Here is a 16,385-nt window from a genome sequence, read left to right as displayed (position 1 = left end):
TTGGATTCCAGGGGGAAATTCAGGTTCTTAGGAGGAGTTTTTAATGCATTTGCTTTCATCTTCTGCATTCATTAACAGCTGCTCACTTTCTTTCACATCATCTGAGTGATTTTGAGAAGAAAGTCATTTTCTCAGTATCTTCTCATTATTGCTGGCGCTAACAACAGCCTTGATGAGCCTCGAACGTGGGATTATTGGAATCCGAGAATCCCAGGAAGACTGGGGTGGGAGGGGACATTAAAACTCAACCAGTGCCACCCCTACCATGGGCAGGGACACCTTCCACTGTCCAAGGTGCTCCAAGCCCTGTCCAACCTGGCCTTGGACACTTCCAGAGATCCAGGGGCAGGCACAGCTGCTCTGGGCACCCTGTGCCGGGACCTGCCCACCCTCCCAGGGAACAATTCCTTCCCAATATCCCATCCATCCCTGCCCTCTGGCAGTGGGAAACCCTTCTCTCTTGTCCTGTCCTTTATCCCTTTCCCAAAGTCCCTCTCCAGCTCTCTGGGAGCCCCTTTAGGCCATGGAAGATGCTCTGATGTCCTCCCAGGGCTTTTCTTGTCCAGGCTGGCCAACCTCAACTCTCTCAGCATTTCAAATGACCTGAAGCAAAATTACAGCTTTCAAAAATGACCCAAAAATCCCACAATTAGTTCTTTTTTAACAGGACATAATAACTTATGGGGATAATTAAGGACTGTAGTCTTTAATTATTAATAGACTAGTTGATGTAAATCACTTTTGGATCAGTCGATCACAAATACTGCTGAAGATTCAGATGCTTGCCTTCAGTTGCTTCAGTCATGCTCTACTCTGCCTTGAACAAAATTTCACAGGTAATAAAAATAATCAAACACCAAAAATACATTTTTTTTTTAAATAGGGAGAGAAGAAAACTAATCCTGAGTCCATAATCTTCCACACAAATTGAATCTGGAAACAAAAAGACCAATAAAATGTTGGATAAAAATTTCTCTCATCATCCAAAGAGTTGATACGTACCAAGGCCAATTCTATGGAGTTTCTCCCAACTCTCTAAGGTCATTGGGTTTGCTGCCAGCAGCATCCTCTTAAATACATTAATTTAAGTATAAAAGCCTTTTAGAGGAGGATAATGAGCTGGCCTGCTCTAGATTCATAGTAAGATTCCTCTAAGTAGATAAAAAGGAAGCTTAAGCTCAGCAGAATGTCACAAATCATTCTGTAAAAGTCATTTTTAATCAAAATTAATTCGGGGAGTGATAAACCACATGAATTATTCTCTATCAATCTGATTGGATTAAGAGCAGTGGCCTCTGAAAGAAAAAAACAAAAGGGATATATTTGAATAAAATGCAATTTTTATCCAAGGATTTGCTCCTTGCTGCTTGAAGTCCCCTTCTCTACAATTCCCTTTTTTTCCCCCAGAATGTACTTGAGAGCCCATTTCCTTAATTAAAGACCTTTTTGTGCTTTTCATTAGGAATATACTAATTAAAACCAGATGTAACATGCATAGCTTCTATTTTATGAATTCTGCACCTTGAGCTTTGCTTTGTGCTTCCTTTTGTTAGAATCATTTTGCTTTTTACTGGTGTTTTCATCGAACTCCTGTTGTTCCCCCTCAGAATTCCAACTAGGCTTCCTTGAGCCCCAGACACAATCTTTTCAATCTGCTCCAGGAAACAAACCCACAAACAGCAGAATCTTTAGGGAAATTACCAGCAGGAATTGGCTTTTCCCTATAATGGGATGTTATTAGCTCTTGCTTTTAAAATATTAACAGTGTTAACCTCTGCTTTTCTTCCTTTATTTATTAAATTATTGAATTATTACAGATTTAAATTAGGAAATATCAGAGATCCTAATTCTAGTGAACCAAGAGAATTGCCTGAATTCCTGCTCAGTTTATAAAGGTGTTTTTGTCCTGCAAATGTTTGCAGGGAAGGAATCTTGCCTAAATAATGCCAGCAAATGTAAGGCTCTGGAGTCACCTGTATTTGATGGAAATGCTTTGATTCTTACAATATTTTAATTCCATCCCTTTCCTGTGCTCTTTGCCCCTTTCTGTTCAGCTTTTTAATGGAAATTTATCCTTTATTCCCTTTGAATATCCTTTATTGAAAATTGAATATCCTGGAATATCTCAACAGAAGAGAGCAAAAGAAACCAAAGCATTTTAGGCTGCAGGTTGTGATGCTGAGGACACATTGGGGAGCAGGAATTCCTCTTTTCTTCACCTCAAAAGCATCTTAGAGATCTCATAATGAGCTAAAACAGTGGATAAAAGAAACAGTTAAAATTCCTGGCTATGGATAGGGAGAGAATACCAGAATTTTTTTTTTTTCCCAGATCTGTCATCCATGTTAAATCTCCATTTCTTTTCTATCTATGCCTATAACCTGTAGATTTCTTTTGATATTTGTTTTTCCTTGGGATGACACGGGAGTCTTCTCCTTTGGCTGTTGCATGACTCGTGCACAAAACTGAACTGCTTTGCCAGTCACAACCTTTTCTTCCTTAAAATGTGATTTATGGATCCCAGCACAGGAGGAAAAGATGCTTGGTAGGAGTAAAAATCTCTGAAAGCTCATTGCAATGACAACAGCGCAGCTTCCAGCTGCTGGAACATCTGCCCCCCAAAAAAGATATGTGTCCTGCTAACACAAATATCACAGGAATGCCAAGCATTTTTCCTTCAAAAATCATATTTGTGCTTTTTATGTTGGCTTCCTGAACTTCTTACTCTTATATCTCTTACTTTCCTATTATTTTCCTCTGGCAGCAATCAGAGAATTCCCTACCCTGTGGGATTTTTTTCTCATGTGATTGAAGATTATTTCAATTACTTTGTTGTTTTAAGGGCATTTTGAAGACTGCACGTGCCTTCCTGAGTAAAGGCTCCTACAGGGGCTGGGAGTGGGGAGTGTGCCTGAATCATTCCCATCCCATGGAGGAAAGCCATGTGTGTGACCTCTACTTCCTCTCATACACACACAAGGTTATTCTATCAAGCCCTGACTGCTATCAGCAGTAGAAAAATGGCAATAAAATCTATTTTTCCAATTATTTGTTTCAAAACCCGACTTTGGGAACCCCTCTTATTGACCACCTTTTCCCATGAGACAGCCTGTCAAAAGGAATCCTGGTTTCCTTCGTTACCTGGGAGGTTTTGGCCACCACTGGAGGGCAAAGTGAGCAATTCCCATTCACCTTATTTCTTCCTGCCTGTGTTTCTCAGAAAATTCCTGGCACTAGGGTACTGAGAGTGGGCTGGGCAGTGATCAATATCAGTGATGTGGTGATATATAAATTCAGATCAATATAAATAGGAATATTAATGAATAGATGAAAATAACTATTAATATAATGTAATAGAAATATATTTTTATATACTGATATATAATGTCTTGTATATCTATGCCGTCAGAACTGGAAATCTGCAACAATCTGGAAATTCCTATCAGCAAAAACGGTCTGGTTCTAAAAGCTGCTTTATGTGCCAGCCACTAATTGGGAACATCGAAGCTGCCATCTGCTAGGAAGAGAGAAAAACCCCTCAGCAGCCCAATCCCAATCCTGCCATTTTCCATGCCCCGTTAGCAGCCTCGGGCTTGTGGTTAAGGGTGACCCTGTGAGGGAGGTGGAAAACATTTCAAATTAACAACTGCATTTCACTCTGAGCAGCACATCTGGATTTAGCTCAGGCTGATAATTCTAAAAACTGGGACCATGAATGATTATGCAACAGCTTCAGGAGTTACAGTCACTGATGATTTTTTTTTTGCTCATCCCAGACATGCCACTGGTCATTTTTGGTGACAGGGTCAGAGTGCCACTGTCACTGGGGTTTACCAGCCTCCCTGGGTGTCCTACCTGCTTGTACAGTCACATGGAGCCAGAGATTCATTAATTCATGCTTTAAAGGCATCATCTGTTAAGCCTTCTACAAAGCAGAGAAAAAGAACGGGTTGATCACAGAGAACGGAGTGGTTTGGGTTGGAAGGGACCTGAAAGCTCATCCATTCCCACCCCTGCCATGTCAGGGACACCTTCCACTATCCTAGAGTGCTCCAAGCCCTGTCTGATCTGGCCTTGGACACTGCCAGGGATCCAGGGACAGCCACAGCTGCTCTGGGCACCCTGTGCCAGGGCCTGCCCACCCTCTGAGTTAAAATATCCTCAGTGCTTTTGTGCTGGGATTAGGGAGCACTCTGGGATTGGTGTCTCATCCTTCTCTGTGGGAGGGGATGGGGAAGGGCTGGAAGGCAGAGGCAGCAATGCTGACCCAACTCCCTTTGTGTGGGCACACCTACACTCAATCACAGGAGGCTGGAATTTGGCCTGGTAATTCCTGAGATCATCCATATTTATCAGCCCTCAATCACAACAGGATTTAGGAGACATCTGTATTTCTTGCACAGAACAAAAGGCAGATATGCTGCTGGAATATTAAGATTAAGTGCAGCTCTTTCTCTTCTTTGACAGTCATAATGCAACTCTTGAGATGTCATAGATCTCTTCCTAATGAAGTGTCGAAAATATTTACCTTCAGGACAAATTACAGGAATAGCAAACATCCCTCCTCTGTATTAGAGAAGTTTGGGATGTTCCTGGGAGCAGCTCACAAGCTCTCTCTGCTGGTCTGGCTAAGCCAAGTGTCCTTAGGTTTGATCCAAAGAGCAGAGAAAGGGGGGAATGCAAACAAAGTTCAAATATTTGAAACTGGAATCTGATCAATTTTCCAGGCTGTATGGCACCTGTTTGCTCATCTCTGATTGATGTGGGAAGAGCCTGAACTGGGAAGATGCTGAGGTTGCTGATGGCTCTGGTGTGGCACTGAGCTCTCAGAACTGGTGGCAATTAACTCAGAGCCTGTCCACCAGCTCGAGGCACCTGAACTCTGCAGGACTTTACAAGCTGTGCGCTTCAAATGTCAAAAGGCCTCTTTCACTGGAGTTTAATGACTTAAACTCAGCTGCAAGACTTAAACATCTCATTAGTTCTGAGCTCCAGTGCCCTGAGCTTTGTGCAGAAGGCCTGACTGCACATAATGCCTGTGCCTGCAGCATCAACACCTTAATTTGGATCCAAATTTTGTTTGTTTTTAGTCACACACGTCTCCAGGCATGAAATGCTGAAGGTGAAATTGATTTCTGGTGTCACTGAAAGCAGCGACTGTTAAAAGCTGTAGCTTTTATTGAGAGAGAATTTGCCAATATTAAAAATATGATGGGCTTCTGACCCAGCTGAACCAACCTCATCAATCCATTTTAGCAAAGAAATTGGCTTTTTATTGGAAAGGCGTCATGCTCCTCTCCAGGGCACTTCTGGGGAACCTTTGGACTTCACTGGGCACTCAGTGGGAAACTCTGCTTGCTCACGGATGACCCTAAAGGAACTGGATCAGACACTGCTCCTGTGGCTGCTGCTGGGTCCCCCACGTGCCATGTGGGGTTACAGGAATTCTGGTTTTCTTTCCCCCCAAGCTCTGTTACCAACATGCAATGAGTGTAAACTAGAGGGTTTGTCTAGGCAGGATTTTTCTGGTTTGGTCATGGCTGTGTTGTATGAGCTGAACTTACCCTGGAATCCTAGGATGGTTTGGGTTGGAAGGGACCTTAAAGCCCAGCCAGTGTCACCCCTGCCATGTCAGGGACACCTTCCACTGTCCCAGGCTGCTCCAAGCCCCAAAGTCCAACCTGGCCTTGGACACTTCCAGGGATCCAGGAAACGATTCCTTCCCAATATCCCATCCATCCCTGCCCTCTGGCAATGGGACACCATTCCCTGTGTCCTTGCACTCCAGGCACAGCTGAGGTGCTCCTTTCATTTTTGTCTTTGTTTCTCACATCCAAACATCAACCTGGTGTTTCTCTCCAGCTGCTTCCTTGAGTTCAGGATGGATATTAGGAAATGTTTCTTCATTAAAGAGTGGCAGAGCATTGGAAGGTGGGCTGCCCAGGGAATGGTGGAGCCACAGCCCTGGAAGTGTTCAAGGAATGAGTGGATGTGGCACTGCACAATGTGGTTTGATGGGCAAAGTGACGATCAAAGGTTAGATTGGGTCATCTTGGAGGTGTTTTCCAACCATAAAAAATCCATTATTCTATGACATAGCATGTTTTCACATTCATTTCTCCCTTCAGCAATTTATTTATGTGGAAAACCAACAATTTTCCTGACTCTCCACCTGTCAAGCTCCCATCTGCTAGCTCTGGGATGTTGTGGGGTTGTATTTCCTCATGCCAGTTGGAAAGCTGGAATGCTCTGGTATCTTTACTTTTTTTGACTGACAGAACAGAGTAAATTTCAGAAAGCTTTTCAACCTTCCTATCTTTCCTAAAATCGCTAATAAAGGGGTTTGAGCTCGCCCAGGAGGCAGCAATCTCGGTTTTAAAAGCCTTAAAAAAAAAAAACTGTGGAGCTAAAGAACAGAAACAACTTAACACATTTTACATTTATGCTTTTGTTAGTCGAGCCAGATGAAGCTTTATGAATTTAGAAGAAAGTAAAACATTGAGAAAGGGTGGGAATTTAACCAGTTGTGTGTTTGTGAGGTGACAGCCAGTGTCAGTCCAGGAGCTCATCTTTTGGGCAATGCTGAATGAAACCTGTTTTCTCTTTCCACCTAATCCAGCCTGGATATTATCCTGTAAGTGCTGGATATTTTGTCTGGGAATCTGGGCTGATAGAAGTTGCAGTAGCATGGAGCATAAACAGCTTTGAGTACCTGGATCGTTCATCTGGTGCTGATATTCCCTGAAAAATTATCTGAAAGTGAAAAAAAAACCCAGAAGGGACGATTTCCACCATATAGAACTTGTTCGGTGCTGGTGACAAAACAATTAGTGATGATTAATGGCTCCCTATTGAAGGCTTAATGACCTTGCACAGATAATTCTCTTTTAGCAGCTGTGGTGTCTCATGAACAGCTCTGCACTCTGCTCTCTGTGAGCAGGAACAGGACCCCAGGGATTGGCTGGAGCTGGGTCAGGCTGGAGATCAGGGCAAGGTTCTTCCCCCAGAGGGTGCTGGCACTGCCCAGGCTCCCCAGGGAATGGGCACAGCCCTGAGGCTGCCAGAGCTCCAGGAGTGCTTGGACACCAGGGATGCACAGGGTGGGGTTGTTGGGGGCTCTGGGCAGGGCCAGGGGCTGGATCAGTGATCCCTGTGGATCCAGCTCAGGATATTCCATAATTCCAACTCAGGATATTCCATGATTGTATGAGCTCTTCATACTGACACAAACCCTTATTGTTTTTCATTCTTAAGTCATGGCACAGTATGGATTTTCTGTGGATTCTACGTGCACTTTTCAAAGTTAAGGCTGGTTTTTATTCCAGGATTAGCTTAAGTAAAAGGCTTTAGAAGCAGTGCCAATTTTTCCATTAAAACCTGCTGATAGATCCTGAAGTATCCCAGATGCTGAGGCCGTGCCCAAGACTAATGAGTGCTCAGGCATTAATTAGCTCCCACCTCGCTAATCCCTGCAAGGAGCACAGAAAGCTCTGTCGGGGTCCTTGGAAACACTTCCCTCTGGGTACAGGTTGAACAGCAGCATAAGGAATGGGGCTGGAGAGGCCAGGATGGGGCTACACAGGGCTGTCAGGAGTAGGGAAGGTGGAATAATAATTCCTGCGGCTGCCAGCTCAGGAACAATTCCTGATGCCAGCTCTGCATTCTGATCCAGTTCAGCAAAGGTGCCAGGGAAGCTCTGGGGTGCCCAGCAGGTCCTTGTGCACCACTGCAGAAATGCCACTCAATCCTTCCTTATTGTGATAAAAAGTTATTTGATTGGACCAAAAATACCTGTGCTCCATCAGAATATCTCTGACATGAAGGACATTCTTTTGTAAGTGTGCACAAGTTGCTGAGATGGTTTTTCTTTGATATTTCTATTTCAATGAGAATTTGGAAGTGGAGGTTTCTCAGAATTAAGCAGTTCTTAGGTATTGTTGTAGACTTGAAAGTCAACTTATATTTTTCTACTTTTTAATTTTTTTTCTTTCTTCTCAAGCAGTTTAATGCCAACAGAGGAGGAAGAAATTGCTGGAAAAGCAAAACTGAGTGCAGCAAAGCTAAATGAAGCATTTAAAGTAGCAGCCATATCTGTGCTCAGGGATCTAATGCTTTAAATGTCAGAGTGTTAGAAATTTGCTGGGCCAAGATGTAACTTTATTTAAAGGACAAGGTTAATGACTCCTTCCATGCATATTTACCTTGTTTGCCTCTGCTTGTTTTGTTTTCCCCATTAGGCCAATGATAAGGACACTGGGAATTACAGTGCCATGCAATACAGACTCATCATTCCCCCCATCAAGGATGGCAAGGAAGGCTTTGTGATTGAGGCTTACACAGGGCTGATAAAAACTGCCATGATGTTCAAAAACATGAGGAGATCCTATTTCAAGTTCCAGGTCATTGCCACCGACGATTACGGCAAAGGACTGAGCAGCAAAGCAGAAGTGCTCGTAAGTATCAGCCAGGATTATTATTATTATGGAATAATTCCTGAGGAGATTCAAATACTGCAGGAAGTTTAATTCCAGGTAGACCTAGAAAAAAGCCACAAACTGCTTGTGCTTAATTTTTTTAAGGCACTGGAATAAAGCCATTCATTTCTTAAACCAAAAGATTTTGTGACATGTTGGATTGACTCCAGATGAGGCACCAGGATGATGAGAGGGATGGAGCAGCTCTTCTGGGAGGAAAGGCAGGGAGAGTTAGGAATGCTCAGCCTGGAGAGGAGAAGCTTTGGGGTGACCAAATTGTTGCCTGAAGAAACTGCAAGGAACATGGAGAGAAACTTTGGACAAGGGCCTGTAGTGCCAGAACAATGGGGAATGGCTTCCCACTGCCAGAGGGCAGGGATGGATGGGATATTGGGAAGGAATTGTTCCCTGGGAGGGTGGGCAGGCCCTGGCACAGGATACCCAGAGAAGCTGTGGCTGTCCCTGGATCCCTGGAAGTGTCCAAGCCCAGACTGGATGGGGCTTGGAGCACCTTGGATAGTGGAAGGTGTCTCTGCACATGGCGGGGTTGGCACTGGATGGGCTTTAAGGTCCCTGATTCTGTGTCCCTGCTGGTCATTTCCAAGTTGTCTTAGTTGCATATGTTAAGGAGTAATTTTGGGCTGAGAAAGAACTTTTCAGTCCCTGAGAAAGCAGAATTTCAGATGCTGGCACAATCTTTAGACCTCAGGCTCGTGGTTTTGTGCTGTTCAGAGAACATTGACTTAGTCCAGTCACTGAAACCATCCAAGCTAAATTTCTTTAAAGCCTGTAAACTTGATGGATCGGCTCAATATTAGCATAATGTGAAAGGGATGGAGTGCATTATCCACTTAATGGGAACACTGTCAAAGGATACAGATGAGAGCCAGAATCCTTGGTGTGGTGAGTTCTGCAGGAGTTCACCAAATAAACATAAATGATTTCACCCTCATACTTGACCTCTCAAAATGATGGGGCATTCTCAGGTAATTTAGGCACTAATGGGATATTAAAATATAGCCAGAAGGAATTGACATTAACATTAGAAAGTGAAAGATGTCTCATTAATTTATAGAGGTTTCTTTATGATGTCTGGCTGAGTGATGAGCAGTGCACCCAGTTGCTTTGAGCAAGGCCTGCAAACTCGGAGGAGCTGGAGATACAGTTCCAGACCACCTCCATCCTGCCTAGAACACAGGCACATGGACATGTTGGATTGAGTCCAGAGGAGGCACCAGGATGATCAGAGGGATGGAGCAGCTCTGCTGGGAGGAAAGGCTGGGAGAGCTGGGATTGTTCAGCCTGGAGGGGAGAAGCTTTGGGGTGAAATCATCATAGCCTTCAAGCGCCTGAAGGAGCTGACAAGAAATACAGAGAGACTATTTCCAAGGGATGGAGTGCCAGGACACAGGGAATGGCTTCCCACTGCCAGAGGGCAGGGATGGATGGGATACTGGGAAGGAATTGTTCCCTGGGAGGGTGGGCAGGCCCTGGTACGGGTGCCCAGAGAAGCTGTGGCTGCCCCTGGATCCTTGGAAGCATCCAAAGCTAGGTTGGATGGGGCTTGGAGCAGCCTAGGATAGTGGAAGATGTCAATTCCCATGGCAGGGGTGGCCCTGGATGGGCTTTAAGGTTCCTTCCCCCTCCAGGCCATTCTGGGATCCTCTGATTTTATGCATCAAGTGTGATCCATATACAATCAACAAAATCCTTTCCCATTTTTTTAACACAGTTTTCCTGCTGTGGGGTCAGGGACTCAGGCTCAGGTGTTATTTCTTTCTAAACCAGCTCAAAAAGTGCACAGAGAATGGAGAAATTAATTTAATTACTCCCATGCAAAAGAATAAGGTGTAGGGGACTGCACTGGGAGGAGGTCTTGGGAGAAGAGGCAGGTCCCCATCAGAGGGACAATGCTGGGAAGAAACTGAGCAGAGCAAGGTGTCCTCCAGAACTGGGACCAGGATGCTTCCCCAGAGCCTGGCACAGCTTTGGCAGCAAGAGGACTTGCCAAAACCCCTTCTCAAAAGTCTTCATGCTGGTGGGGACAATCCATGAGAAGGACACCAGGACAGTTCAAGTCAGACACTGGGTTGACTGCTTCCATGAGAAGGAGTTTTCCTTCTCAGCATCTGTGAGATGAAAGAGATACAAGAATTAGTTTTAAATTATTTGTTGCAAGGAAGCACCTAAAGATGCTGAGAAAGTGTGGATAGTGGATATTCACTATCATTATTTGACATCATGGATATCATCTTTATGATGTCATAGATACCATCTTTAATCAAATGTTTATTGGGGTTTGAGGAGGTTTCAAGGCCCTTCCTCATTCTGGTCCCAGCTCCTCCCAGGAATCCACTGGTGCCATATCACAATCAAGACACTTTGTAGGCTCTGCCTTGCTGGATTTAAAACTTGGCAAGTGCCTAATGAGCAAAGCTTGGGATCAAAGAGATATCACTCGTGGGCTAGAGGTTGCCAACAATTTTCTGCTTAACCTGCCTTTACAAATATGGATAACAAGCAAGTTAATGTTACCATGGAAACCTCAAATGTCGCTTGATTTTTGTCCAACACTCTTGGTTTCCTATAGCTTGTCATGAATGTGTGTTTAACTCTGGTTTTGTACATGAACAAGTGATGATAATTGTGATTTCTTCCATATTGAAAGAATTACTGCCTTTGGTTTTTGTGTTGCCTTTACGCTGTTTTCAGTTCCTGGGTGCACAGTGATTGCTTGAATTGGCTAATGTAATTAATTCTATTAAATTAATCATTGCTTTCCAGTTCTGTTGCATGGCTTTAGTCTAAAATTTATTTGGAGCTCATTATAATTCTGTGTTTCTTACACAGAAGCCTGTACGTGCTGATCAGGGCATCTGATGACATTTCAAGAACATTTGAATATTTAAAGTTGAATTAAGCTTCAAAGCTGGTGAATCAGTGTTTGATGTGGAAGCACATTCAGGCTTTTCTGCTGCTGTGCTTCCAGGACACCTCTTTGGAAAATTAGGGCTTGTTTATTTCTTTTAGAATCAACTAACCCTTGATTTTTAAATTTATCAGCTTTAACATTGGCCTAGTTTTCCAAATTTTCCTTTAGAATCCTCTACAGGATTGGAGTGGTTGGGTTCATAGTAAAACACAATAATTGCCAGATATTTGCTCTGACGTCACTCCATACCTCGGTGGAAAACTGAAATTTAATTTTATTCCGACAAAGCACGCAAGTATTGAGTGGGTTAGAAACATTTTTTCCTACTTTATTTTTCCTTTTTTTTCAGTAAAACTCATTTATAAAATGTGCAGTTTTATGACAGAAGGAGAAGCTAAAACAATTGGAGATTAAAATAAAACCTCTCACTGATCGCTTCAATGTAAATGAACAATTTCCTCCCTGATTTTCTAACAAAGTAGCATTGATTTTGTGGAATTAAACCTGAATTTCCATTTCCCTTGGTGCACACTGCATGGCTCCAAGGGAGGATTTTCCTGGCATCCAAACCACCCAAATGCTCAGAAGTAATTTTGAATACAGCCTGTGGGAGATCTGGGAGTCTCTAAGTCAAGTCTAAACCAAGAACAGCTTTTTCTGTCCCCACCTTAAAAATCTGTAATTGTGATGCAGATCTGGAAATTCAATTCCAGTTAAATCTTTGATGCCTATGTGCTTTGGCTGCAAGATTCCCCAGCTCTCCTATTTGGAATTAAAAGGAGAAATCTGGATATCAGGGCTGGTATGGAGGCAGGAAAGGAATTTTTCCATTGCTGTTGAATGGGGAGGGGACTGTGCCTGGCAGTGCCAACTGAATTCCCCTCTTTTCTTCCCAGGTCTCTGTGGTCAACCAGTTGGACATGCAAGTGATTGTCTCCAACGTTCCTCCCACCCTTGTGGAGCAAAACAAAGACCAGCTCATTGGGTAATCAATTTATTTCCTTTCCAAATATCAGACAATTCCCTGGCTTTGGGATTGGATGGATCAGGGAGTGAGGGAGGGTTTTTATCTGGTCAATAAGAGCCCCCACACACCACATCAGCAGCAGCTTCCAGGGCTCAGGTTTGCACTTCTGGCTTCTTTTTGTAACACAAAAACAATTTTCTGTACTTGCTGTCATGGAATTATCCAATATGGGATAGAAAATGCTGAAAGTAGTTTATAGCCAATCTTTGTCCTTCTTTTTGTCACTTCAATCAGTGATGAGAGGCACTTCTCAGATTCCCACAGTCTGGTCCATCCTGCTTGTTGTTGTCCATTAAATTTGAAATACCTTTGGGTTGATGGTCCAACCAGTTGTTGGAAAAGTCTCTGAGTGCCTCATGTCTTCACTGGGCTAGGACAAGTTTCTGATGGATTTGCTCCTGGAGATCTGGGACATGTTCCTCTTCTCCCCCTCTGTTTTGAGCCAGGTTTGTGTTGGCTTGGAGAGATTTGAATGTCAGAACCAGAGCGAAGCTGTTCAGGCAATGGGCTGAACTCACAGGGACTGCACTTTGGAGAACCAGGAATAGCTTCCTGAAAGGAGGGGTTGCCTAGAGTCAGGAATAAATTCTTAAAGGGGGTATTGCCTAGAAATAACTTCCTGAAAGGAGGAATTGCCTAGAAATAGGAACAACATCCTGAAAGGAGGGATTGCCTAGAGCCAGGAATAACATCCTTAGAAAAGGTAGTGCCTAGAAATAGGAATAACTTCCTAAAAGGAGGCTCTGCTATGTTGGGATCAAGCTCTTTTCTCAGGTAACAAGTGACAGAAGGAGAGGAAACAGCCTCAGGCTGCACCAGGGGAGGTTTAGACTGGATTTTCGGGAGAATCTCTTCATGGAGAGGGTGGTTTCAACATTGGAAGGGGCTGTCCAGGCAAGTGTTGAGTCCTTATGCCTGGAAGTGTTCATGTGGAAATGGCACATGAGGACATGGGTTAGTGGTGGTTGATGGTTGGACTTGGAGGTCAGTTCTAACCCAAACCATTCTGTGATTCTGTATTTCACAGTGAACAAAGCTTTGGGATGAGCACAAAGTTGAAAATACACCACAATATTATCAGATTTTGTGCTCTCCAAATAAGCTTGGGAAGTCTTTACCTTCACAAACACCATGGGCAGATCAGTGTGGCTGGAGAATTTCTCTTCTAAGAATAAGTTTTTAAGGACAGCCTTTGCCAGAAGAATTACATCATCTGATTTTCAAATAGGCCCATTCATTCCTGAAAATATTTGCAGAGAAAAAATGTCTCAAAAATAATTTCATAGATCCATTTCTCAGGGAAATTTATTTATTTTACTGCTCTCTTTGAATTTCTCATGTTTTCCTCCTAAATTTAAAAGATCACCCTCTCCCTGTTTTTATACAGGTTTAATAATTTGTGCAACCCATAAAAACAAAATAAGAATTTGTGATGTTTTGCACATTATTCCCTGTGCAACCACAGGGAAAGGGAAATCAAATTCTGTGGAATCTCAGACTGAAGCAGTTTTGTCACTTCAAATAATGCAGTAATTATAAAAGCTTAATGTGTAATTAAGCTATAAAATTAATAAAAAGACTATCATCAACCTTGTCTAGTGGGAGGTGTCCCTGTCTGTGGCAGGGGAGTTGGAACAAGATGATCCTTAAGATCCCTTCCCAACACAAACCATTCTGTGTCCTGTGAATTAAATTAGTCACGACATAGATTACTCAGCTCTTTCTCCTCTCATTTTGGCAAATATTAATCCTTGAAAATAGAACATGTAGCCGACAGTTGGTGAGGGGGACTGTTAGGGAAGGAGGTACGTGGGTCATTTGTGGAATTGCAGTGATTTTTCACAATAAAATAAATAGTGGTTTAAAAACTTTGGAGGGGAAGCTATACCAGGTTCTGTCATTTTTACGAGGACTTATGAGGTGTTAAGAATTATATAATTCAGTTTTTCCACACTCAGCACAGCCAGAGATGGGTGGGAGTTAATGGTCCACATAAAGGGAGCAAAGCAGGGAAGAGAAGATTTAAAGCATCACTATTTGGCTTAGGAATTTTTTGAGGGATACAATGGACTGGTCTTCCCTAACAGTTCCAATAGGATCTTTTGCAGTCATTCAATGTTTTCCTCCAACTGCTTTAATTTCATCAAGCTTTTCATATTCTCTGGGCTGCACATCCATGTCCCATTTGCCATTTCTCTTGCCCACTTTAATTGGCTGGGCAGAGAGACTGCTTTCTGTCTGCTGCAGAAGGGACAGAAAAAATAGGCTGAGGCTTCATGGAAAATTCAGTGTGTGCTCCTCTTCTTCAGAGAGGTGGAGACAGATGCCAGAATGTTCTTGAAATATGGAAGTTTCAGAGAGTGTTGGTTTGTTGGGTAAGGAACAGCATTTCATAGCATATCTTCAGTTGGAAGCAACCCAGAGGCATCCCACTCCTGAAATTCAACTGGAATATAACAGCCAAAGTGGTTCTCAGAGCATTTAATTCTTTGATTTTTACATGGTGGCCACTTAAAGCTCTGCCTCAAGGCAGATAAACTACACTGCCAAGAGAGACCTGAGCTTGTCCCATCCTGCAGGGAAGAGAACTGTCTTGGGAAGTAAATTCCTCTGTACACTCCTGTATAGATGAGATATCACATCAGTTCCTCTGAATTTGAATAGTGGAGTGGCTTCAGAGTGTCTCCCCTCACTTCAGCTACACTTTTCTCAGTCAGTTTTATGCTCTGGAAAGAATGAGGCAGTTCCCCAGGTAAGGAATATCCATGCTGAACCCTCTAACACAGTGCAGAAGTGGCCAGGCAGGCTTTTCCCTGAAAATCCAAATGTAGAATCAAGTGCTGATTCTCAGAGTTATTGCTGAGGGAGTATTTTGGAATATGTACATTGAACCTTCCAACTTAATGGTTTGCATATCTAAAGCTGACTGCCATCATTCTTCAAAGGAACTCTACTTAATGCACAGAAACTGTGCTGCACTTAAAAGAGATGTTATAAAATACTACAGCAGTAAATACTGCTGTAAATTATAGATCATAATATACAGCACATGTACATTGTGCATCACATAAGATTTTATGTCTAATCATAGTATATGAGACAATAAATTTTATATCTGGGAGCTGGAACACGCAGTTCTCTCATCAGGGAAGTGTTTCAGATGTGGATGATTTCCCTGCAGTTGTGTTTTTTCTTTTCCTCAGTCCCTGAATTGGTAAAAAATGAGTAAATCTCAGCTGCAGGGTATCAATCACTCAGTCTTGTTCCTTTTTCCAAGGAGAAGTCACGTTCTGGTGCTCACTTCATTATTTTTGCCTGTTAATTACTGAATTAAGTCTAATTACAGCTGACTGGACTGTTTGCCTGTTGGGGTGGTGGCAGTGACCTTGCCCTTGGCCCTCTCCACAGGTGGCACTTGGTTTCCTGCCCTTTATGAAGCATTCCTGAGACACAGGTCGAGCTGTAGCAGCTTTGTCCTTTACCTCTCTGACAGGAACATTTTGGGGTCACTTTGCTCCTGTCCCTCTACTCCACTTCCCCTCCCATTTTTCTCTGTCACTTCTTCACACTGTAATGTTTCATTCCCGATTAAATTGCAAACTTAGAAAGGAATAGATTAGATAATAACAGAATTTATTGAATTGGATTAAACAGATCCAATCTGATGAAATAAAGGGATTAGTGGGACATTTGTCACCAGCTGGCTGTCTCCTGTTTCATGTCCAGCCAGTCTGGCTTTGCTGGGAGAGTGTCCCAGGGCTTGGTGCAGTGTTCATAGAGCCTGTTCCACCCTTCCTCCTGAGCAATCAGGATGATTAATAACTGCAGGCCACCTTTATTAAGTTGGGTAATAGAGACCCAAGATTCTACAACCCCAGCTTTTCCACTTGCTACTCGCCCTGGCAGCTGGGAAGCCCTGGTTCAGTGAGCTCCTGCTCTCTGTAACTCCCAG

At 43.1% G+C, this 16,385-nt stretch overlaps 1 protein-coding gene across 10 annotated transcripts in view; it reads left to right on the top strand.

Moving 5' to 3' along the window:
* Window positions 1-16,385, top strand: part of PCDH15 (protocadherin related 15) — a 642,731-nt gene that overhangs the window by 592,565 nt on the left and 33,781 nt on the right. For all 10 annotated transcript variants that reach the window (XR_004418559.1, XR_004418557.1, XR_004418555.2 and 7 more), the window contains 2 exons: window positions 8,238-8,453; window positions 12,303-12,391. Coding sequence is in view for 3 of the 10 variants with exons in the window: in XM_033065836.2 (XP_032921727.1) it covers window positions 8,238-8,453; window positions 12,303-12,391 (305 nt within the window). In the remaining 7 variants the exon portion in view is untranslated. The remainder of the gene's footprint in view (window positions 1-8,237; window positions 8,454-12,302; window positions 12,392-16,385) is intronic.

This window comes from Catharus ustulatus, chromosome 8 (genome assembly GCF_009819885.2).
Source record: "Catharus ustulatus isolate bCatUst1 chromosome 8, bCatUst1.pri.v2, whole genome shotgun sequence".
NCBI classification, from domain to species: Eukaryota; Metazoa; Chordata; class Aves; order Passeriformes; family Turdidae; genus Catharus; species Catharus ustulatus.
This window is presented reverse-complemented; position numbering and strand designations above follow the sequence as displayed.